Raw genomic sequence first — 26,448 nt, forward strand, 5'->3', positions numbered from 1 at the left:
ACTTGGGATTTTCATTGTTGAAGCAAACCACAGTATAGCATGGCATGCAAAATATTCGTAGCCTCCATCAATTGTACTTGCAGTGGTCTTTTGTAGGTCATCATGACCTGTTTCATGTTTGAACATGCTGGATCGGGTTTGTCCTATTGGTCAGATATTGGATCATCAAATTTCATATCTTGTGATCATGTAGAAATCACTGTGTCCCACAGGGACAGGTTGGTTGTGGTTCAACTTGATCATAGGCAATGTGATCAGTAATGCAAATGATGATGGAAACGGACATTTGAACAGAACCAGAACTCTTATTTGGGTTTGATAAATGGATGTCTGACTGGTTGAAATTGTTCCGTTTTCAGCTTTGTCAAATCTTTGAGCAGCTTGATTGATGCCAACAATTGGAGCAGGAACCGAATCTAGCTTCAGAGCAGTAACATGGTGAGAGCTTTTAATAAACATAGTGGATCAATGAGGGAGCATAAAGAATAGGAACAGTGATACACCATTCAGCCACTGAAGCCTGCTCCACCATTCAGTATGACCCATGGTAGATCATTGGCCTCAACTCTACTTTTCTGCCCATTCCCTACATCTCTTAATTTCCCAAGAGACCAGAAATCTCAATCTTGAGTATAATTAAGTGATGGAGCAGCCACAGCTCTCTGGGGCAGAGAATTCCAAAGGTGCATAACCCTCTGAGTGAAGAAATATTTCCTCGTCTTAGTCCTCAAAGATCAGCTCTTCTTCCTGAGATTTTGAGCTCTCAGTCAGTGGGTAATGCTTTTTTATGTCTGTCAGTCAAGCCACTTCAGAATCTTGTGTGTATTAAAGAGATCACCACCTCTCACTCTTCTAAGCTCCAGAGAATATAGGTACAGTTGACAGAGGTAATCATTCTAGGAACCGATCCAGTGAATCTAGACTGCTTTGCCATCTCCGCTGCAAGTATATTCTACTTTAAATATAGGGATCTCATGAAAAACAGGGCAGGAACAGGGAGTTGTTGCCTCCAGTGATACTTAGAAAGATAGCATTTAAGAACAGGGTAGTCCATTTGACTGTTTTGAGCCTGTTCTGCCATTTGGCAAGATCATGGTGGATCTGGTTGAGGTTTCATCCACCCCTCCTCTGCTACCACCCTTCCTCAACCCCTGGGCTGTCTTGTCTATAAAGAGTCTCTCTCACTCAATCTTGAATAAATTCCATGACCCAGTCACCACTGTTTGCTGGGGAAGAGAATGCTACAGGCCAGTGACCCTTTCAGTGAGAGAATCTCTCCTCATCCTGGTCTCAATCTTAAACTGTGTTCGCTGAGTTTTTCCTGGCGCTCTGAGTGACAAGGCCTGATCACAATCGTCTTGTTCACCCCTGACCTAAGGCCAGGTTAGGTCAGAGGTCACCAATGTTGCTGGGAGAAGGGGTACTTTGGATTTTTGATGGGTTCATGACGCAGGAACCATGTAAAACAGGAGAGAAATGGGGGAATTCTTCTGCAGTTTTAAAATAGGCTTACAGCCACTTCCAGCTCTGGAAAAAAAATCGCGGAATGATTGACTGAATTTCAGAAGGTTGCTTAGTAACTAACAGCCGGCTGGCCCTGCTACTCTCTTGTTTCAAAACTTTTTCTAAAGGATTTGGCACCAAACTCCCAGTGTGCAGTGCCTGACAGCGAAGAACAGAAGGGGAAAGCAACCTGGGAATAAGAAAGGAAGTCAGTTGGAAAAGTACGACCCACAAGGGTAATAGACAAGTGGAATAAATTACGAGGGAAAGGAACAGTACAAGTGGGTTCAAGAGGCAATTTGATGAGTGCCTGGAGCACAATGAGATTGAAGGATGTAGTGAAAAGTCAAATATGTAGTAGGGTAGATCTATAATCATATCTATATCTTATATATCTGTTGTAATATCTATCTGTCTTTCTATCAGTCTATCTATTTATTAATCTACCTATCTGTCTATCTGTCTTATCAGGTAAAAACAAGGGACTGCAGATGCTGGAAGCCAGAGTCTAGATTAGAGTGGTGCTGGAAAAGTACAGCAGCACAGGCAGCATCTGAGGAGCAGGAAAATCGACATTTCGGGCAAAAGCCCTTCATCAGGAGGGCACTCTGCCTTTATTCCTGATGAAGGGCTTTTGCCCGAAACGTCGATTTTCCTACTCCTCAGATGCTGCCTGACCTGCTGTGCTTTTCCAGCACCACTGTAATCTATCTGTCTATCAGTCTATCTATTTATCAATCTAACTATCAGTCTATCGGTCTATCAGTCGACCTATTATTCGGTCTGCCTGTCTGTCTATCTCTCTATTAATTTATATCTTTGTCTATAATAAAAAGGTGGGGAGTGGGCCTGGGACAAATGCTATTCGGATGGTTGTTGTAGACTCGATGGGCTGAATGGCCTACTTCCACATTTAGGGATTCTGTGATTATATAATGGTCTCGCGCTGTTCTCAGTTTTTTTTGGTACAAATTAATACATTTGTTTGAAAGGGAAAGTAATAGAGTGGTGGAGGTGATAATGCTGGAACGATACATCAAAAAACAAACTAATGTGGGATTGGCAGAGTTGGACAGATGAAGTTGGGACTGAGACGAGGTTGACATTATTTGCGATTGTCCCATTGCGTTGTAAGAAGATGAAAAGCACAGTTTCTCGTAAGGAAGTTGAACTGCCTGAGAGATATTAGGAGGGGTCTGAAAGTGGAGTTCAAGCAGAAAGGTCAATGGGATTCTATTGAGTGGGTTAAAGGGGGTTTATGACACAGGTCTAGATGATAGTACTGCTTTCTCCTATTTCTTAAATGGTTATGATTCCCAGTCCCTTAGCTCTAACTACTGCTGAAGAAGACACATCAGGACTTCCGGTAAACAGAAGTTTTGTCTTGATGGAGATGCTTCTCCGGGTTAAATAGGTGATTGAAGTTTGGAATCAATGCTGTTACAGGAGGAGAATGAGATACTGGGGACAGATACACATCCTACAGACCTCTGTCTGAGTCACTGCCTCTTCTGTTTGCTTGGTGTGGCTTCTGTTGGTCTAGTTTTGGTGGCCATCGCTGATGGAAGGCACAAATTTGATTTTGTAGTCAGTCACGTTCCTGAAACAACCAACATTTGGTTCATGGCTTGCAGTTTGTTGCTTCAAACGTTCCGAGTACTCTGTATGATTCAGTCTTGTGGCACGCACTTTTAAAAAAACTGTTCCTCCATCGGACCTGCTTGGTAAGAATCAAGAACAGGGTGGGTTTCAGTCAGATGTCCACTTTTGGTTGACTTCAGCAGAATGTGAAATTAGGCAGGCAGGATTTGAAATGGGTTCCATTTAAACCTCTCCCCCGATGGCGGGGGGTAGGGGGGAGGAAAAGCTGCTTCTTATGCCTTCGCCTTTCCCTCCACTCAGCTGTCCTTGCAACTCATCCTGCAAGAGATGTCCAAACTAGGGTCATCATGGTAGCCCACAAGCCCAAACAGCAGCTGGTGAACTTAAAAGACATGATACAGACAACAAGCAAAATGAATGTCATTGACAACCTACCATGCAAGAACTGTAACAAACACTACATTGGACAAACAGGCAGAAAACTAGCCACCAGGATACATGAACATCAACTAGCCACAAAACGTCATGACCCACTCTCACTATTATCCTTACATACAGATGAGGAAGGACACCACTTCGACTGGGACAACACATCCATCCTAGGACAAGCCAAACAGAGACACACACAAGAATTCCTAGAAGCATGGCATTCTAACCGGAACTCTATCAACAAACACATTGACTTGGATCCCATCCACTACCCTTGGAGAGAAAGAACAGGAAATGGCATCACCAATACTGGAAATGACATCAGTGCAGGAAATGACATCACCAACCCAAGGAACCCAAAACACATTAATAGAAAGAGGGACAGCACACCACCGCTTCACCGGAGGCTCACTAATGATGTTACCTAGTATGGTGACAAAACATCTGAAAATTAACCTTCCAGCTCAGTGAGCAAACTTACAGCCACATCCTGGGATCTTCCTTTTCTGACTGACTGGCCAGCACACTAAGCTACTCAATTATTTACAAGAAACCATTGTTTTCACCTTCTTATAACACTGTGAGAAAATCACAAACAATGAAGACCTTTTAATGTCAACCTTTATTTGTCTAACTCTCTTGAAATGGGTTCCATCTAAACCTGCCTTGTTCTTGTTTTTCTGGGGACGGTGGGGTGTACACTAGCTCGCAATAACTGTTGATGATTCTTTTTTAAGGGTTTTGTTTCTATGTGTTGACAGTGGGAAGGAGGTAGTGAAAAGTGATTTTCGGGTGCTCCAGTTTCTGGTGTGTGGAGAAGTCAAATTACAATTTTATTAAGTAGGATTCTGGGATTTTCACAGCATTTCAGGGATTGAATGCAGCAGATTTGTCTGTTTGTTTTGTGTAAGCCATAAATCACTGGCCTTGGTGATTTTATTACATTAATATCCGAAATAAGCCAGTTTCAGACTGTGCGGTGGCAGTTAATATAATAGTGAAAAATTGAAAGGAATAAGGACATTAGTGCAGTTCTACTGCCTGAATCTTCAACATCTAGGGTCCAAGGTTAAATTGTAACCTTTTGATCCTATTTCCCTCAATTAAACATTTGTTCTGATCCCTGACAACAACAGCACCATTGGCAGCATGCATTTTTATAGCACCATTTTTGTCCTAAGGCATTTCATAAGAGCATTACCGACAAAACGTGGCACTGACACACACATTAGGAGTGGCGACCAGAAGCTTGGTCAAAGAGGTGGATTTTATTTGGAAGTATTTTACAGGAAGAAACAAGGTGGAGAGGCAGAGAGGTTTAGGGAGCGATCTCCAGAGTACAGGGATTGATTATGACCGTCAGTAATGGAGCAATTAAACTTAGGATGCATCCAAAGCCAGATTGGAAGAGCAGAGTTATCACTGACCATTAGAGGGCTGGACCATAGAATTGGGTAAGAGCTAAGTCATAGAAGAACTTGAAAACTTGGGTAAGAATTACAAAAAACAAGTCGTTGCTCGATTGGGATTCAACATTGAGTGCAGGGGTGGTGGGCAAACTGGTGGAAGAAAGGACACAGGCATTTGAGATTTCGATGAACTTAAATTATGGAGAGTGGAACAGATGAGCGCATTGAAACAATCAAGAGGTAGCACAAATGTGGGCGAGGACTGATGGGGTTGAGAATTGAATGGGATGGGGAGCATTTCCTCTCCATGCAGATTGATCCAGAGGAAAGAAGAAATTGACCCAATCATCCAGTGGTATTGGCAGGATGATGGAGTAACTCAGAGAGAGAGACCCAGCCTGAAAGCAGAGCTGATGTTCAAAGTGGCAGCGTTGTGAAATTTAATAATAGGAACAAAACAGCGAAGGCAGAATATTTGATGCATGCAAAATTACTGAGGGGGTGAGGTGGGGGTTTGAGGTAAGGTGACCTCAGGACCGCTTTACTCATGAGTTCCAAAGCCACAAGAGGTTCTAGACCTGACTCATCAGGTGCCTCATCCCACACACTCTGTTTTGCAGGCTTTTACTGCTTCAGTACACATGGATGCAAGACAAATTGAAAACTATAGGTTACATACTCTGGGACACAATATAAGGAATAGAAGCAGGTGAAGCCTTTCGCATCCACTCTGCCCTTCAATGAGATTTTGACTCATCTTCTACCTGCAAATCCATTTACTGCACTACCCCAATGGTTTTGACTTGTATAATGTCATACACACAAAGACTGAGCTTCCTAAGCCCTCTGGGGAAGAGAATTTCAAAGATTTTCCACACTCTGAGTGAAGTGGTTCCTCCTCATCGCTGATAATAAATGGCTATTCCCCCCATCCTCACAGCATCTCTCCTCGTTCTAGAAACCCCCAGCAATGGGAAACATCTTCCCTGTACTTTTGTCAATCTCTACAAGAATTCTGTAATCTGGGAATGAGACCCCCTCTCATTTTTCTAAAGTCTAGAGAGTGAAGGCCCTGTCTATTTCTTCTTTCCCCATCCCGGGGATTAGTTTGGTGAACGTTCATTGTACACCCTCTATGATGAGTATATCTTGCTATAGGTAAGGCGATCAAAGCTGCAGCAGGTGTGGTCTCACCAAGGCTGGGTGTAATTGCAGTAAGACACCTTTATTTCTATACTGAAATCCTTTTGTAATAAAGGCCAACAGATCATTTAACCTTCTCAATGGCTTGATGTACCTGTATGTTTAATTTCAGTGACTTATGAACTAGGCCCTCTGAAATTCAATGTTTCTCACCGTTTAAGATGTGCTTTTATGCTTTTTTTCTCCCAAAGTGGATAACCGCACCTTTCTCCATATCATAATCCATCTGCCAAATTTCACTTTGCCTCGCCAAATCCCCTTGAAGCATCTTTGCATCCTCCTTGCAAATCACACTCACGCTGAGTTTAATGTCATCGACAAACCTGGAAATATTACATTTCGTTCCCACATTCAATTCGTGGATAGATCATGAATAGCTGAGTTTCAACATTGATCCTTATAGTACCCCAGCCTGCCAACTTGAAAACTGCAGTGTGGAAGCAGACCATTCGGCCCATTAAGTCCATACTGACCCTCTGAATGGCATCTCATCCAGACACAGCTTCTATTCTATGCCTGTAACTCTACATTCCCCATGGCTAATCCACCTAACCTACACATCCCTAAATACATTGGGCAATTGAACACAGCCAATCCATCTAGCCTGCATATCTTTGGACTGTGGGAGTAAACCCATGCAGAGACAGGGAGAACATGCAATATCCACACAGACAGATGATCGAGACTGGAATTGAACCCGGGTCCCTGGCACTGTGAGGCAGCAGTGCTAATCACTGAGCCATTGTGTGGCTCTCCATTTATTCCTACTCTTGTATTTTCTTTACATGAATCTCTCAATCCATGCCAAAGTATTCCCCCACTCTCATTCCCCTCCTCATTCTCAATGCTCTAATTTTCTTTCCTAATGTCATATGAGGGCCCTTATCAGAATCTGTCTGAAATTCTGAAGAATTTCTAAGTCAATGGGAAACTTTCCATGAAGTTAGATGGATTTTTAGAATCTTCCTAATGAATGTGTTATCTTATTAATGATATACCACTAATTATTCATCTGCATTAGAAAGAAAAATGTTTCCAGAAATTTGTGAAAAATAATTGCAGTGGCATAAATCATTTCAGGCAATTGCTTTTTACAAGGGATCTTCACTGTCTATTTTACCAAACCAGCAAGGTCTTTGAGTTAATGTGAAAAGTTTGTCTATTCTAGGCCTGGCTTAACATGCAATCCCACAGATTTGATTGGTGATGTGCAAGAAGTTGGACTCTTGGTTACATCCTGTGGCATTCCTCATGGATGGAGTGAAGTCAGAAGCATGGTTACAAAGTTTGACATTATCATGGTTCACTCTGTCTCAAGTTACTGCTTGTGCATAAGTTTTCTTAGAAATTTCTGCGATCAATAAGAGGCCAAATAATTGATGTGTTTCGGAAGTTTTGCAAGATCAGTATTTGCTTGACTACTATGTTTACTTTGTAAGTTCTTTGGGTGTCTCTGGGTCAGAAAACTGGAACTCTGGCATACGTGTTGGAGGTGAGTTCAGATTTTGTGTACCTTGTGTATAAAGTCTGACATTCAGTGTATGAAAGGTATATTCATCATGGAGGGTATTGGCAGATTTCTGTGGCAACTAAGCATGTTGTCCAGTTCACAAGGAAGTTGTTGTGTTGCAATCTGTGGTAGACCAACAAGGCTTATTAACAAAGCAGAAGAGGCCAGGCAAGGATCATTAGTAAACACCCCAACAGCTACCGTACCCCCCCCCCCCCCCCCCCCCCCACTCCCACCGAGATAGGGAGAGGAAACCTGGCCAAGGGTCATGCATCTAATTATTAGCAAGTGACCCTTGTGGTTAAATGTTTGCGTGGTGTTTGATGCTCGTTTATGATCTCTCATGATTGAATAGTGTTTACTGAGCCTAAAGCAGATACCAGGCGGTCACTGGAATATACAACCTACTCCTTCAGCAAGGAAGTTGTGCCTTTAGGTATGGACAGGGGAGAATTGAGGAGAGAAGAATAGTTGTGAAATACATGCAGTTGTGTTCTGGCTTTTATTGTAGTGATGTTGTTGGATCCACTTTTTGGTAGTAAGTATTTTTGCCTCATCGTTTCCCTGCCCCTGTGCTGAAAGCATGAATCACTCTGGATAATGCTTTCAAGGGTGCTGGATGCTCTCCCCTGCCCACTCAGTGGCCACAAATTTTGAGGTGGTTTGTTGGTGATTGTTCAGTGCCTATTTGTCTGCGACACTACATCAATAGCTCGAGGATTAGTGTGGCTTTTAATTACACCCTCAGGGTTAGTCCAACATTGATTCCATACAAAAGGTGACACTTCAGTATCGCACAGATGCTGTTATACTATCCATTTGAGTGGTAGTGGTGTAATGGGAATAATGTGTTTGGCTATTAGAATCCTTATACTATGCAGCACAGCCGGAAGTGATTTGGCCCATCAAGCCCTGCTAGTTCGATGAAAGCGCTATCAATTTCGTTCCATTCTGCCACACTCGCTCCACACACCTGTAATTTCCTTTTCAGTTCAATTCAATTTCCAGCTCTCTTTAGAAATATTGAAACTTCAGCCAGCACCCTTTCAGGAATTGCATTCCAACTCATAGCTTACACTGCAACATTTCCTCTCTTTCCTTTCCCCATAGCCCTCACTCTTCAAACACAACCTCTGCACTCTTTTTGCCATTTGAATTTGTCAAACTGCGCTGAGTTATGGAGAAGGGTCTGGTACAAAGATAAATGTATGGCGTTAAGAGTACAGATTAAGCATAATGTCCTTGACTGGTGGACTAGGCTTTTAACTGAGTAGATAATCTCACTTCATGGCACAGTGTCTGTACCTCTGGGCTAGGCGGCCTCGATTCTCCCCACCCCCACCCTCCTCTAGCTTATCTCTCCACGCTTCAGGCTCACTGCCTTTATTCCTGATGAAGGGCTTTTGCCCGAAACGTCGATTTCGCTGCTCGTTGGATGCTGCCTGAACTGCTGTGCTCTTCCAGCACCACTAATCCAGTATTTGGTTTTCAGCATCTGCAGTCATTGTTTGTACCCGGCCTCGATTCAAGTCTCACCCAGTCCAGCAGTGTGTCATAACATCTCTAAATCGATTTATGAAAACACCATCTACATTAGCTAATGGTAAGGGTCTTGTGGCATGGTAGTAGTGTCCATACCTTCTGGCTGGGAGGCCTAGGTTCAAGTTATACCTGTTCCAGACCTTTGGAATAACATTGCTGAACATGTCGATCAGGAAATATTAATTCACTTCAATTTTATCCTGGCCTCAGTTTTCCATCTCCCAATGTTGCAAGAAACTTTTTTCTTAACATTCAGGTAGAGCAGTGATCAAAGGGAAGTTGAATGTGAATGTTTTGCTTTGGAGTACACATAGCCTTGAAAAATTGTTCTGGTAGGATGAAGGAGACAGATTTTACGATATTTGGTTGGAGTGACAAGTCGGTGAATGTTGGGGCGCAGCCAGCACCTATTAATCATCTTGGATTCTTGTCAAGTCAGGAGTAGTTTTATTTTCGTGAGAACCCTTTTCCATTGAGGTCATAAGCTGCTGCGTTTTGATATCATATCTCCCACTTTGGCGAGGTAGATGAGATTATGTGGGTTACAAATATCTATGCAACCACAGACAATTCTTGTTTCCTGATTGGACAGCATGAGGCAAGTAACCACTGGGTGTGATGTCGACAAGTTATGACACTTCCATGTCAAATTAAAGAATTTCCCTAAGATGTGGGATTTCTAGACTAGGGGGTATATTTTTAAGGTGAGAGGAGAGAGATTTAAAAAAAGCACAAGGGGCAACTTTTGTACACAGAGGGTGGTTCGCGTGTGGAATGAACGTCCTGAGGAACTGGTGGATATGGGTACAATTACAATGTTTAAAAGACATTTGGATAATACATGACTAAGAAATGTTTGGAGGGATATGGGTCAGGAGCAGGCAGGTGGGGCTAGTTTAGATTGGGATTATGGTCGGCATGGACTGATCGGACCGAAGGATCTGTTTCGATTTTGTATGACCTTAATACTAATGGACAAACATTTAAATACAGATGAGAAGCTGCATGTATTACTTGTAGAAATTCTGAGATCATCAGCGCTGTTGTTATCCAATGAGATGGGCCACACATTTAAACCAGAGATGAGGAGGAATTTCTTCACTCAGAGTGTTGTGAATCTGTAGAGTTCTTTACTGCAGAGGGTTATAGAGGTTGTGCCATTAAATATAATCAAGACTGAGATTGTCAGATTTTTCATTCATGAGGGAGTCGAGAGTTATAGGGAAAAAAGGCAGGAAAGAGGGTTATCAGACCAGCCAGGATCTCATTGAATGATGCAGCAGACTGGATGGGCTGAATGGCCTTCTTTTGCTCCTATATCTCACGGTCTAACAGATGCTTATTTGCCACCGTGTGGAAAGTTCATCTGAAATTCCTCCCTCTGCGTTTCTGACAAAAGTATTTAAGCTGTTTAAGGTAAAGTGGTTAATACGATCACCAAAATAACAGAGGAATTTCAGCTCAGTGCTTTGAAGTGTCAGTATTGCCTGGCACGTTACTGAGTGAAGTCCCAACTTATTTTAAAACACTCGAGTACTTAATCATGGCTAACGCTGAGGTCTGAGGGTGTGGGTGTAGATATTAAATTTAAACCCCCTCTGCCCCCTTGGGTGAACGTAAAAGACCCAAGGTACTATTTGCAGATGAGTGAAAGAGTTTTCTTCCAACTGGTATTTATCTCTCTACCATCAGTGCTTAAATAAGACATTATTTGGTAATTATCTCATTGATGTTTGTGGGAGCCTGCTGAGTTTGGCTGCCATGTTTACCTCAATCATGTTTGATTCACCCGAAAGCAAAGACATCGTGATTAGGGCACTATATAAATGCAAGCTCTTTCTGTCATTAACATCCATATACTAGGTTTCTTTATTCACTCATGGGATGTGGGCATCACTGGCTGGGCCAACATTTATTGCCCATTCTGAATTGCCTAGGGGGATGGTTAAGAGTCAACCACATTGCTGTGGGTCTGGAGTCACATGTAGGCCAGACCAGGTAAGGATGGCAGATTCCTTTCCTTAAGGGCATTAGTGAACCATGTAACTTCAACAATGCAATTCCAAAAGCTGACTGGTCCTAAAGCATTGAGATTGCAAATAGGTCACTATATAAGTGCAGATAATTTCTTTCATTAACATGTATACACTAGTTTCAGTCATGTAACTTCAGAATTTGATTGACCTGAAAGCATTTCGGTTGTGAATAGGTGCTATATAAATGCAAGTTCTTTCTTTTGTCAACATCTCTACGCTGGTTTCAATCATTAAAGTTTCAGAATCTGCGATTGCTCATTACTGGAACATATTTTAACTGCAAGTGTGCAAACGTTCAGATCATTTTAGTTCCAAGTTAATCTTTCTCACAATCAGAAATAGTATGAAGTTGCCATGGAGCTGCTGTGCTATGGAATTATGTCTGTAAGCAACAGTTAGGAGCTGCTCATCTAAGCTTCCCTTTGATGGGTAATATTTTGAAAGTGCTGTCTTCAAGCATGGATTAAGGTGGAAAATGGCAGAGCCTGTAATTAATGAGAGAGGGGTAAGATGGGACAGATACTGGTATCTGATCTGAGCAGGGTTGATTGTGAGGGCTTTCACACCTGGGTGACTTAGATTTGAGAGGATCAGGGACAGTATTTCAGCGGAATGACAAAAGCAGGCACGGAAACGACATGAGCTGGCACCATCACTGGCTGAGTACTTCAAAATCTCAAACCCTGCTTGTGGAATATGCTCGTTACTTTGAGACTGCAGCCATTGTGTGTCCACTTGAAAGCTGCAAATATTGTCAAGGGCTGGCTGCCTTTCTGGAAATGGTATAGCGAATGTAAAAAACACGCCATTGTTTGTTTCTCTTAAGAAAATGTACGTTTTGACTTCAAACTGGGTGGAATGCACTTTGGAGGGTCAGTGCAGACTTGATGGGTCGAATGGCCTCTTTCTGCACCGTAGGGATTCTATTCTCTGAATAGGGCCTCCTGTAATATTTGCCGAAGATTTCCAACCTTGCCATTTGAATGTTTGCCAATGTTATTTAAATCTTGCAACAGTGCTGTTTCTCTCCAGCAACGTTTTTGCATGAATTTCAGAGGGGAATACTGCCCAGCTCATACAGCCATAAAGCACTGAAACAGACCCTTGAGTCTAACCAGTCCATGCCGAATGTAATCCCAAAGTAAACTAGTCCCACCTGCCTGCGCTTGGCCCATATCCCTCCAAACCTTTCCTATTCATGTACTTATCCAAATATCTTTTAAACATTGTGATAAGTATGGGATGCCAGTGGTACAAAATGGTGTGGGATGCCATCAGTTTGTGACATTGACTGTTTTAACTCAAGATCTCAGTAGAGAGGAGAAAGCTGGAAATCAAACAGCAGGCAATCAGGGTTTGATAGGACCAATGTACATTGAAGGCGTCTTACTTGGAGACCATGTGGTGCAGGGCTTCATTTGATGGGAATATGTATGCAATTGTCTTCAGTGTGTTGTGCCTGCTTTCTCACCTATGTCCCATCAGGGTAATCTCTCCTAGTTTTCTCAACCAACATGTCTTTGTATCTGGTCTGAACACAGAAGTATGATTTCTGTCCTTGCCAAGTTGCACCTCTGGTCAAGTCCTCAAGTGTATGCCAGTTTGATTCCAGCCTCGGGTGACTGTCTGTGTGGAGTTTGCACATTTTCCAGTATCTGTGTGGGTTTCCTTGGGTGTTCCAGTTTCCTCCCACAGTCCAACAATGTGCAGGTTAGGAGGATTGGCCATGCCCATCATGTCCAGGGATGTGCAGGCTAACTGGATTAGCAGGCTAGAGGGATAGGATGGAAGAGTGGGTCTGGCTAGGATGCTCTTTAGACAGTCTGTGTGAACTTGATGGGCCGAATGGCCTTCCTCCACACCATAGGGATTCAATGATTCTATGAACTAATGAGTTCATCTTTTTGTTGTTAAAATAATCAAACCAACAAAAAAAACTTGTTATGTAAGTGAGGCAAGGCTGATATTAAACTGCAAAGAGTGCAGAAGAAATTTACAAGGATGTTGCCAGGACTCAATGGTCTGAGTTACAGGGAGGGGTTGGACAAGCTAGGACATTTTTCTTTAGAGCTTAGGAGACTGAGGGGGGATTTTATAGAAGTCTGTAAGATCATGAGAGGCATGGGTGAATGCACTTAGTCTTTTTCCCAGGGTTGGGGAATTGAGGACTAGAGGGCATCAGTTTAAGGTTAGTAGGGAAAGAATAAAAGGGAATCTGAGGGGCAACTTTTTTACCCAGGGGTTGGTATGCATATGGAATGAGCTGCCAGCGGAACTGGTTGAGGTGGGTACATTAACAACATTTAAAAGGCATTTGGACAAATACATGGATAGGAAAAGATTAGAAGGATATAGGCCAAGTGCAGGGAAATGGGGTTAGTGTGGATGGACATTTTGGTCGCATGGACCAGTTTGGGCCAAAGGGCCTGTCTCTGCTGTAGGACACTAGGACTATATGGGTGGCTCAGGGATGAACAGGACTAGCAGCTTAATGTTCTAGGGTATAGATGCTACAGGAAGGATAGAAAAGGAGGTTAGCAAGGAAGAGAAATAGGGTATTTGGTTAGGGACAACATTACGACTGTAATTTGGAGGATATTCCTGGGACATTGTCCAGTGAAGTTATATGAGTGGAACAGTGAAATAAGAAATAGATGATCACCTTGTTGGGATTGTATTATAGCCCCCCCCCCCCCCCCAATAGTCAGCAGAAAATTGCGAAACAAATATGTAAGGAGACCTTGGGCATCTATAAGAATAATAGGGTTGTAATGGTAGAGGGCTGTGAAGAAGATTATCTCAGAGTACGATGGGATGTTGATCAGGTGGGCCAATGGGCTGAGGACTGGCAGATGGAGTTTAATTTAGGTAAATGTGAGGTGTTGCATTTTAGTTTGGCAAATCAGAGCAGGACCTATTCAGTTAATAGTAGGGCCCTTGGTCAGTGTTGCTGAACAAAGAAACCCAGGAGTGCAGATGCATAGTTCCTTGGAAGTGGAGTCACAGGTAGACAAGGTGGTGAAGAAGGCTTTTGGCACACTTCCTTTCATTGGCTAGAACATTGATTATAGAAGTTGGGCTGTCATATTGCAGCGGTACAGGACATTGGTGAGGCCACTTTTGGAATACTGCGTACAACTCTGGTCACCCTTTTATTGGATTCACAAGAAGTTGCTGGGACTGGAGAGTTTGAGTTATAGGAAGAGCCTGAATAGGTTGTTTTTTTTTTACCCTGGAGCGTCGGAGGTTATGGGGTGACATTATAGAGGCTTATAAAATTATGAAGGGCATGGATTGGGTGGATAGGCAAGGTCTTTTTCGAAGGTGGATGAGTCCAAAATGACAGGGCACAGGTTTGAGGTGAGAGGGAAAGATTTGAAAAGGACCCGAGAGGTGACCTTTTCACGCATATATGGAATGAGCTGCCAGAGGAAGTGGTGGAGGCTGGTATAATTACAGCATTTAAAAGGCATCTGGATAGGTATATGAATAGGAGGGTTTAGAGAGATAAGGGCCAAGTGCCGGCAAATGGGACAAAGTCAGATTGGGATGTCTGGTCGACACAGCCGGTTGGACTGAAGGGTCAGTTTCTATGCTGTATGACTCTGTGACCTAGCAGAGGCAAAAGAGCTTGAGTGGACTCTATGCTAACTCCATCCCTGACTGATGCTGCAATTTGTTTGGGTGCAGTCAGAGAGTTTGTGATAATTTTGATAAGCATGTGAATGAATGGGTTTGAGTCTTCCAATGGCTGTCCTGTATATCGATACAGTATCAGCCCATGTTCTGATTGCTGTAGTCAGATTATTCAGCTCTTGTGCTAGTTTCAGCATTTTAACTCATGAAAATCTTTTGACTTAATTTAGCTTAATAACAAAGCTTTCGAAACGCTCAGAGGAGGGGAGAATGAGCTTGCAGAACTGATTATGTTTAAAGATCCTGTACTAATGGAGCCTCTATTATCCTCTCAAATGGAAGAGAGCTCCCTCCCCTGTGGGAAGTGGCAGATAATTGAGAATGCCTAAATGATGGTCTTGCATATCTACTCCAGCAATGCCCTGTACATAGGAGATAGACTCATGATACAAATGTAGATCCATGTACATGTACATTCACTGAGAAGTTGAGATATAGTTCAAGAATGAAGCTGTCTAATTATTCCTGAGCATTACCAGATGTTCTCGTTGAGCACTGATCAAGAAACACTTCGATAAGTGATCCACTATACCCTGTAATCTGAAATGTGACCCATTACTGATCATGTAACTTTGACCAGAATTGGACAGTAGCCTGTATCACTGTAAGCTATGATGAGATCATGCTGAGGGTAGTGTGATGGCTCAGTGGTTAGCACTGCTACCTCACAGCACCAGGATCCCAGGTTCGATTCCAGCCTCGGGTGACTGTCTGTGTGGAGATTGTATATTCTCCCCGTGTCTGCATGGGTTTCCTCTGGGTGCTCCGATTTCCTCTCACAGTCCAAAAATGTGCAGGTTAGGTGAATTGGCCACGCTAAGTTGCCCGTAGTGTTAGGTGAAGGGGTAAATGTAGAAGAATGGGTCTGGGTGGGTCACTCTTCAGAGGGTCAGTGTGGACTGGTTGGGCTGAAGGGCCTGTTTCCACACTGTAGGGAATCTAATCTAATCTAATCTAAAGTGCAGGCTAGGTAGATTGGTCATGCTAAATTGCCCATAAGATAGGGAAGGAGGTGGACTGTTCTTTGGAGGGTCAGTTTGCATTCAATGGGCTGAGTGGCCTGCTTCTACACTGTAGAGATTATACGAGACAAGCTTTCCACTGTGCTTATTAAAATCTACGTGTGGTCAGGGGATGAGAGTGATCACTCCCTTGTATATTGATTCATTGTAATTTTGGAGTTTTGATGTTTTCTGCCCAGCAGAGAAATTTCCCCTTGACTCTTATTGTTGTTTTGTGCTGGCTCTCAGAAGACCACCTCAGCAGGAGGGTGTGGTATTTGTAAATCCAGACTCTTCAAACCACATGATCTGTCTAGTTTACTTTCTTTATTCTTTCAATGGACGTAATCATCACCAATCCCTAATCGCTTTTGAACTAAGTGTCTTGAGCCGCAGTACACTAGGGGTTATCCTAGTGAACAGGAGGCAGTGCAGAAGGAGATAAAAATATTGGTAGCCAGTTTAATGTATCTGTGCTATGTCTGTCATGAGGGGCCATAATTTTAAGGTGATTGAAAGAAGGTTATGGAGAGATGTCAGAGGTCAGTTCTTTACACAGAGCGTGGTAGATGCGTGGAATGCACTATCAGCAGTGGTAGTTGGAGTCAGATACATTAGGAACATTTAAGCAACTATTAAATAGGCACATGGAAGATTGTACAACAAAGGTATGTAGGTTAATCTGATCTTACAGTAGGCTAAAAGATCAGCACAACGTCGAAGACCGAAGAGCCTGTATTGTCCTATATTCTATGTTCTACAAACAGTTTGGGATTTTGAAGCTAGACCATTCTGAGGGCATTTGAGAGTCAACCCAACTGCTCTTGGTCTGGAATCACGTGTAGATCAGACCAGTTTTCTTGGTGAAAGAACTTTATTGAACCAGATGGGTTTTACAACTGTCGATGGTTGGACCATAACTGTGATTTGATTGACACTCCAGGTTTATTCATTGAACTTAAAACTCCCTCAGCTCCCAGGATGAGAATTGAAGCCATATGTCCAGAGAATTATCCTGGGCCTTCAGCGAATTCTCATTGAATCACTGTTTTCCCCTTCATCTGAACAGTCTGTTTGCAAATCCCCTTGAATCTCTTGTTTCTTTCCAGAATTTATGACAATTTTGAAGATACTATAAGTGTTCAATTTATCTATTCTAATTAAAATATGTAAATGATCTCTGCTCACCACAATTCTCTTCTCTGGGTTATGAAATCCCAAACTGTTCAACCTCTCCTCATAGTGCAGTACCTTAAACTGGGTACCAATGTCTGGGCAGCACAGTGTCTCAGTGGTTAGCACTGCTGCCTCACAGCACCAGGGACCCAGGTTTGATTCCAGCCTCGTGGTAAAAACGATGACTGCAGATGCTGGAAATCAGATTTTGGATTAGTGGTGCTGGAGAAGCACCGCAGTTCAGGCAGCATCTCGGATGCTGCCTGAACTGCTGTACTTTTCTAGCACCACTAATCCACAGTTTCAATCCAGCCTCGGGTGATTGTCTGTCTGTGTGGAGTTTGCACATTCTTCCTGTGTCTGCGTGTGTTTTCTCTGAGTGCTCTAGTTTCCTCCCACAATCCAAAAGTGTTGCAGGTTAGGAGGATTGGCCTTTGGAAATCCAGGGCTATAGGGAAAGGCGTGGGATGCTGTTGGAGGGTCTGTGTGGACCTGATGGGCTGAATGGCCTGCTTCCATACTGTAGGGATTCTATTCTATGATTTTTTTTTTCTCTTTCTGCACTGCCCCCATTCCTGGATACTGTAGTATGCTACAAAAACAGGAATCCCTGGAGAACCTCAGCAGGTTTGGCAGTATTTGTTGAGAGAAAGCAGAGATAATATTTGGGTCCAGTGACCCTTTGAAGGAGTGATTGTCAGCATCTGCAGTTCTTTTGGTTTGTTGTTTAATGTAGTATACTGTCTAGAACTGTGTGGAAAACTCCACACTTGGCTCCATTGGTGCCTTTAGAGATTTACTACTGCTCCCTTATGATTTATAATTTAATCCATTGGCTGTACATCCAGGGATCTAGTTTGATTTACTTCTAGTTAGTTTTAGCCTGCACCCCATTGATAGCCTTCCAAATCCCTGATCCAGAACCTGAATGTGATTCAACCTGCCCTCACTGTTCCATTGATGATTCAAAAGGAAATGCTGAACTGGTGAAAAAACTGACAAATCTATAAATTCATTTGGCATTGAGCCATCAATCAATTCCTCCTTCAGATACAACCCAAGGCATAGTTTCCAGTGCACTGCAGACCTGATCCACTGCCTCAAATCCTGCTACCTCCAATCCCACTACCTCCAATCCAGCTACCTCTGATCCAGCCATCTCCAATCCCACTACCTTGAATCCCGCTGCCTCCAATCCCGCTGCCTCCAATCCCACTACCTTCCATCCCGTTATCTCCAATACCACTACCTCAAATCCCATTACCTCTGATCCCGCTACCTTCAATCCTGTTACCTCCGATCCAGCTACCTCAAATCCCACTACCTCCAATCCCACTATCTCCAATCCCACTACCTCCAACCCCACTATCTCTGATCCAGCTGTCTCCAATTCAGCTATCTCTGTGGAATGGAAGGTGAAGGGTATAAAAGTTCCTTCATGAGTTGAGATCAGTTCGGATTTACAAGGAGGTGACTAATTGCCTGAAAGTATTCCTACATTCCTAACCAGAGATCCCAAATCACAAGAAACCACTTTAAGCCCTTAGACATACACCATGAAAGATCGAAGCTTGTTCTGATATTAAGGGGGACGGATTTTGGGTTTGTCACTCGATGAAATGGAAACTGTAAAGAGATGCTGCCTTGTGCAAACTTATAACAGCTAATTGGGCCGCTGAATAATTGGATTGTAGATAACGAGTGTTCCTGTGAATAACACAAGGTCCTAGATCTCTTTCATTTAATTATTCTGACTGCAACATTCAGCTGCATAAGTTTCAAGTCTACGTTTCCCATAAAATGTCTGTTGTCTACCTTAGAGCACGGAGACAGTGTTGCTCCACTGAGAGGCAAGGTTTCAGATCTTGTCACACTGCTAATTAAAAGTCAAATGTGGATTGCCAATGCAGAAGGAGTTAAAGTCTTAAAAACTGACGTCACCAATGGCCTGGGGCAAAGAAAATTCTGTTGAGCTGACGAGTTGTTTTTCTTCAGTGAGGCATTAAACCTTCTGCCCTCCATTGGACTCTCCTCGTTCACAGAATAAAGTCAGTGCTGGGATTTGGATTTCTGTGCATCCTCAAGTTAGCTGATCTCAGCCAACATCACCGATTTGATGCTGGCAGTACCTGAGCTAGGAAGGAGGAAGCTATCAGCTAGGGTCATAGAACATAGAACATAGAACATAGAACAATACAGCACAGAACAGGCCCTTCGGCCCACGATGTTGTGCCGAACTTCTAACCTAGATTAAGCACCCATCCATGTACCTATCCAAATGCCGCTTAAAGGTCGCCAATGATTCTGACTATGGTCCTGCTGCTTTTGTTCATAAGAGATGCTGCCACCTTAGCCTCTTGCTCCCATTCCCCCACCTTCCCCCCGCAGCTGAGTGCAAATTGGATTGGGCAGTCTGTGGTGCCTTCTTGACTGAATAGCTACCAGCATGCTCTAGTGCAGTTGTCTCATGCTGACACCCTTCGTGATTGTCTATCCCAGCAACGTCACCACCTTAAGGGCAGGAGGTCAGATGATGAGGATGAAGCTGGCTGGGAAATAATTGGCTAGACTGGACCCAAGCGTGTTGCAGGACAGTGAGAGTGTCGGCAGTGCTGCTCAGATTTGCTGGTTGCTTTAGTGGGTGCAGTATTAGACCGACTCTCAATTCATTCTGACAATCAGGAACAATGCAATCAACATTCATCCAGACCGCTTGGATCCTCCTAAACATGGAGATAAGGCTGAAATCCAGAGGGATTTAGAAAATAACTCCCCCTGCAGTGTTTAACCAAGTGAGACACGAAGGAGCCCAGGTTGTGGGATTATGTAGTGATTCAAGGCGATATGATGGCCTCGTGGTATTATGACTGGACTCCTAATCCAAACACCCTGGTAATGTTCGATGGACTTGGGTTCAAATCCTTCAATAGCAGATAATGGAATCTGAATTGAATAAACAAACTTTGGATCTAAGAGTCTAATAATGACTGTGAATTAATTAATTATCGGGGAAAAACCCATCTGGTCACTAATGTCCTTTAGGGACTACATGTAACTGCAGACCCACAGCAATGACCTTGGCTCTTAATTGAATGTGGGCAATAAATCCTGGTCCTCCCATCCATACCCTCATTCCTGTAGATGAAAGAAAGGTATGTGCACCATTACCTCTCCCTGAAAAGAGAAACTAGGGATGGCCGATAAATATTGACATTAACAATCCACGTGAGCAACAGAAATCCTTGATGGAGGGTTAAATGCGTTAATGGTTTTGTTAAAACTTCACACGCAATCATTTTGTCTAAGTCTATGAAATCCTGTGCTAAACTGAGATGATCAACCCCATGGATTTTCTACCTCCAGTTTAGTGTTGTCATCACTGTTGCATTGATCTGGCCCACATTTCTCTGCTGTGGAATACACCGCCCAGGTCGCTTGTACAGTAAGGTTTTGAATGTAAAGTGCAGGAACTCCATGTGGAAATAGTCATAGATGCATCAGCTATTAACCTGAGCTAACCCCGACAGAACAGTGTGAAAAAAGTCATCGTTTCTTTGGCTCCCATCATGATTCGAGGCTTAGGTTCACCAAGAGGTGATGCCTCAATGCTCAAAATTGTAGAATCAAAAGATTTAACAACAGTAAAGGTGGCCATTCGACTTGTCATGTCAATGCCACCTCTCCAGGGGAGCTGTCCAATGCATTCCCCCATTTGCTGCTCTTTCCTCAGAAACTGGCAAATCCAAGTGCGTGTCCAATTCCTTTCTGAAACTTGAAGTCTGCTTTCCCCAGCTTTCTCGCACATTCGGATTTCAAACATCATGACACACTGCAGAAAGAATTTCTCCTCATCTCCTCTTGCTACCAACACCCACAGCAAATAACCTTATTTATTTGGCATCGTTACTACAATGGGAGATCCCAAAAAGTATTTCACAGGAATATTTCAAAACAAAGTGTGACATGGGGTTGGGTAAGGAAATATTAGGTCAGATGACCAGCGGCTTGGTCAAAGTACTAGGTTTTCTTAGATTCCCCACCCACAGTGTTGAAACAGCCCTTGGGCCCAACAAGTCCACACCGACCCTCCAAAGAGTAACCCATTACCCTATATTTACCCCTGACTAATGCACCTAACCTACACATCCCTGCACACAATGGGCAATTTAGCATGGCCAATCCACCCTAACCTGCACATCTTTGGGCTGTGGGAGGAAACCAGAGCACCCAGAGGAAACCAATGCAGACATGGGGAGAATGTGCAAACTCCATACGGACAGTCGCCCGAGGCTGGGATCAAACTCTGGTACTGTGAGGCAGCAGTGCTACCCATTAAGCCACAGTGCCGCCCTTTGTGCCAAAGGCAGTCCCTCAAAGGAAGTAGCGAGATAGAAAGGGGACAAGGTGTAGTGGGAGGGAAGGCTAGAGCTTGGGGCATAAGGAATGGATGGTATATGCTAATGGTGAGGCAGCTATAATTAGGAATGACACAAACCAGAATTTGAGGAGTCCAGACAATGTAGAAATTTTGTGTGGTTGGAGGAAATTACAAAGGGGCAAGGATGTGAAGGGATTTGAAAACAAAAGTAACCAAGACACTGCTTGATCAATGCAAATGTAGAAAGGGTCGCAAGACAAAAACCCTATGTCGTATTTATCCAATTCAGGCATGTTTTTGCAAAAATCCTCAAAATATTCTGTCTTTTTGTCTTCCTCTTCATCAAGAAAAGTGTCACACTCCCTTGATTGAGGATCAGATTATGCAGATGACACCTGAAGAACACTACAGGCGAATGATGTCCGCGTTGAATGAGCATGGGACGTATGAAGAGCAACAGCAACGTCTGTATCAACTCGCCAACAGTATGGGAGTCCCAACTCATGGAGGTAAGGGGCAGTGCACTGCATTACTGACCTGAGGCCAGATTTCGGCACAATAGCAAACTGCTCACCATATTTTAATGTCTGACTTCAACTCCGTCATTTCACTGGTTAAGACTTAGCTAAAACAAAAAGCTGTGCACAAATCTAATCTCCAGTTAAAAATCACACAACACCACTTTATAATTCAGCAGGATTATTTGGAAGTACAAGCTTTCAGAGCGCTGCTCCTTCATCAGGTAGCTAGTGGGCCAGGATACATAGGATACAGAATTTATAAGTAAAAGATCAAAGTGTCATACAACTTATGCACTGTATTAGACAAACCTAGACTGCTGTTAAGTCTTTAATCACTGAAAATGGGGATGCAGGTTTTGATTGATTAATATGTAATCCCAGAATTTCTTTCAAGTCCATGCCCAAGATAACTTAAGGTTTTATCAGTCCTTAAAAAAGGTGACATCTCAGCTCAGATAATGCATTAAAGGTGTGAGGTTTGACTATGTCTGTATCCCAACCTGGAGTCTGAGCAGTCAATGTGACATTTTATAAATTCTTACTTTGGAAATAAAACCAATCTGACTCCAGGTTGGGATACAGTCAGAGTCTAACCCCACAGCTTTAATGCATTATCTGAGTTGAGATGTCATCTTTTTTTAAGAACTGATAAAACCTTAAGTTATCTTGGGCGGTGACTTGAAAGAAATTCTGGGATTTACATATTAATCAGTTGGAACCTGCAACCCCACTCTAAGTGATTAAAGACTTAACAGCCACCTTGGTTTGTCTAATACAGTGCATTAGTTGTATGACACTTTGATCTTTTACTTATAAATTCTGTGTCCTATGTATCCTGGCCCACTAGCTACCTGATGAAGGAGCAGCGCTCCGAAAGCTAGTGCTTCCAAATAAACCTGTTGGACTATAACCTGGTGTTGTGTGATTTTTAACTTTGTCTACCCCAGTCCAACAATGGTACTCCACATCATAACCTCCAGTCAAAGGAAGGAATTTGAGGACATTAGAGAGTGTATGAAAGTGATTTACAAGAATGACACTGGTATTCAGAGCTCCTACTTCTCATGAAAGATGAACTGGTTGGGGCCTTGCTTTTTCTTTCTGTAGAAGACCAGGTGAAGGGGTGACCATTAATATTATGAAGGAATCTGACCGGATTGATGGAGAAAATGTTTCCATTTGCTGGAGACACCTGAACTGGTGTCATCAACATCAAATAGCTGTGACTAAGGGCTATGTCTTCACCCAGAGAAATATCTTTACCCAGAGTCTGGTTAGGATGTGGAACTTGTTGCCACGTGGAGGAGTTCAGGTGATTAATATAGATTTAATGAAGTTGACAGGAGGGAGAAAAGAACAGACCATTGTGTTAATAAGCTTAGATGAAGAGGTATGATAGGAGTGTCAAGTGGAGCATAAACACCAGAGACTAGTTGGGCCAAATGTCCTGTTGCTACTTTAAAAATTCAATGTTGTAGCACTGCTTCCTCTTAATATGCATGAATAAACCAGTCAGGCTTCCTAGCATGATTGTATCATCATTAAAAGAACATCAGCTATAATTAGACAGGCTGATTAAAGTGAACAATTCAAGGTGGGTACAGTTGAACACAACAAAGGGCTACTAACCTGGATAATGAGGCCTCTATTCTTTGTGCACTTTGAATGGCTTGACTGCATCTTGCCTGAATATATGATTTGTGTTTTTAAAAGACGGCTCTTGCACCTCAGTTAGGCTATTGGAACAGCCCCTGGGAAAGTTTGCAGTGACTTATGAATTTGCAGCATGTCATTAGGTTAGACAAAAAGGATCTTATTAATCCTGTCTAAGAGTGTCTGTGTCTATAATAGACACAAAATGCAGACAGTTTTCATATTCCTTATTTTATGCAACATATTACAAACCTACCTCTCCTAGTACAGATTTCTCTCTGCGCACTGATCTCCTGATTATCGGTACAATTTATATGTTCAACAGTGATATTTATTTCTTAGGTGCTTCGAGTTCAATCTGTAGGATTATGACCTGATCAGGAATTTGAACGGATGAAAGAATTGTGTGGAACCTTTTCTGTTCTCCCATTCCACTTTCTTGATCAGTGAGTCTGAATGAAGGCTATTTTTTGTTGTTCTGGCAAAGTCGGTTTGTCCCTCTGTCCTTAGCCCATCTGAAATCTGGGAATGGTCTAACATAATGTGCCTTAGTGCCAGTGAAATAGGATGTCATTTGTCAGTGCTACTGTCAGAGCTGAAAATTATATTATTAAAACCCTGTCTGAGGCAGTGGCAGTATATTAAAGAAACATTTCTGTTTTCTGGGGATTTTCTTTCTGAAATGTGCAGAAATACAAGCTACGTTGGTCAACAAGGTGAGACCACGAGGTGAGACCTGTTTATTAGGTGAGAGCTGTGATCTGATATCTGGCTCCCTTATTTTTTAAGTTTTTTCTTGTCTTGTCAGAGGTCTGTTGTTCATTGAGGTTTACAGCTTGTGTAACCAGATAGGGCAGAGGCAAGTGAAGTTAATCAAATTCTCATACTCACTCTCTCCATATTGAGTAATATCCGTCTCCAGGATTATTAAACCCTTAGATTAGAAGTCACCAATAGACTTGAGGAGGAAACCCCTCCTCCTTACTCTGATATTATACTCTTGTATTTAATTGAGAAGGTTCTGGTTGACCTGGTATCCATCGCTAGGCAGTCTCACACTGCGGCTGTAGTGCATTGTGGGTGAGGACAATGACAACAGGACAGGTCCTGTTTATTCTTTCATAGGATGTGGCCCTCACTAGATAAGCCTAAATTTCCCTTAAGAAGCTGGTGGTGAGCTGAGCTGCCTTCTTGAACTGTTGCAGACAATGTGGTACACACACACACACACACACATCTACCTGTTAGGGAGAGAGTTCCAGGACGTTGATGTAGAAACACTGAAGGAAGGACAATACATTTCCAAGGCAGGATGGTCAGAGAAACCTGCAGGCAGTGGGGTCCTCATGCATCTGCTGCCCTTGTCTTTCTAGGTGATGGAGCTTCTTGAGTGTTGTTGGAGCTGCACTCATCTATCCCTTGCCTGAGTGAATGGCTTGCAGGTATTGTCATGTAGACGGAAGAGGTGAAGAATTGAGCCTCTGGGTAGTATCTGTAACAGTTGGTGTCAGCTTGTGATCAGAAAGCAGAGCGGCTGAAAGAAATTGATTTCTTTTCAACACCACCAAAGCTCAGTGGTTAGTACTGCTGCCTCACAGTGCCAGGGACCGAGGTTCAATTCAACCCTCAAGTGACTGTTTGGAGTTTGCACATTCTCCCTGTGTCTGCACGGGTTTCCTCCGGGTGCTCTGCTTTCTTTCCACAGTCCAAAGATGTGCAGGTTAGGTGGATTGATGATGGAAAATTGTCCAGGGATGTGCCTGCCAAGTGGATTAGCCATGGGAAATGCAGGGTTACAGGGATGGGGCGATGCTGTTTGGACTGTCAGTGTGGGCTTGATGGGCCAGATGGCTTGCTTCCACACTGCAGGGATTCTGTGATTCATTCGACACATACGCAGAGCACAATATAACATCTTATCTCCAACTGCTTCCTCTCACCCCTTTCAACTCTCAAATACAATGTCAGTGTTAGGATATACAGTACAAATGTGTCTGTTGTTAGTTGTGATTACATTCATAGACAACTTACAGCTCAAGAAATGCGCATGTCAAAGCCGTATCTATAACAGAGTTCAGCCATCACCAGTTCATGCCTTGTGATCAAAAATAAAAATAGGTTTGTGGCTCTTGTCTGGTAGTGATTTCTATGTGTCTCCTGCTGCTAACCCCTTGTTTCCCTCTCTCATCATTGTGGTTGACTTTGATTCTGCTTCTTTTCCCTCTCATTCTTTCCTCCTTTTCTAAACTTTTTCCTTGCCTAACCATCTCCCTTTCACTCCCCTACCTGTCCATTACTCTGGGTATTTTGCCAAAGGCCTTAAAGGCCCAAAGTAGGCCATTTTGATTGCCTGTCAGTTGGAGCACAGAAAATGCTTTCTCTTTTCTCCGGTATTTTGTTATCTCTGACCCTTCATTTTCTGTAATTCTCACTTTCAGAGTCTGCTGACTCACATTCTCACTGTGGGGATCAACTTTGATAGGGACATAAAAGAGATGGTCACAGATAATCCTTCTTTTCTACACTAGTAAAGTGTGATGAATGACTGATTAGATTCCCTACAATATGGAAACAGGCCCTTCGCCCCAACAAGTCCACATCAACCCTCTGAAGAGTAACCTATCCAGACCCATTCCCCTATCCTTTACTAATACACCAAGCACTATGGCAATTTAGCATGGCCAATTCACCTAAGCTGCACATCTTTAGATTGTGGGAGGAAACTGGAGCACCTGGAGGAAACCCACACAGACAGGAGAATGTGCAAAATCCACGCAGACAGTCATCCA

The 26,448-nt window shown here is 43.0% G+C and overlaps 1 protein-coding gene across 12 annotated transcripts in view; it reads left to right on the forward strand.

Annotated features, from left to right (window-relative positions):
* samd11 (sterile alpha motif domain containing 11) overlaps window positions 1-26,448 on the forward strand; it is a 318,649-nt gene that overhangs the window by 177,950 nt on the left and 114,251 nt on the right. For all 12 annotated transcript variants that reach the window (XM_072586164.1, XM_072586168.1, XM_072586170.1 and 9 more), the window contains one exon: window positions 21,833-21,994. In XM_072586164.1, the coding sequence (XP_072442265.1) occupies window positions 21,833-21,994 (162 nt within the window). The remainder of the gene's footprint in view (window positions 1-21,832; window positions 21,995-26,448) is intronic.

The sequence above is a fragment of the Chiloscyllium punctatum genome, chromosome 16, assembly GCF_047496795.1.
Source record: "Chiloscyllium punctatum isolate Juve2018m chromosome 16, sChiPun1.3, whole genome shotgun sequence".
NCBI classification, from domain to species: Eukaryota; Metazoa; Chordata; class Chondrichthyes; order Orectolobiformes; family Hemiscylliidae; genus Chiloscyllium; species Chiloscyllium punctatum.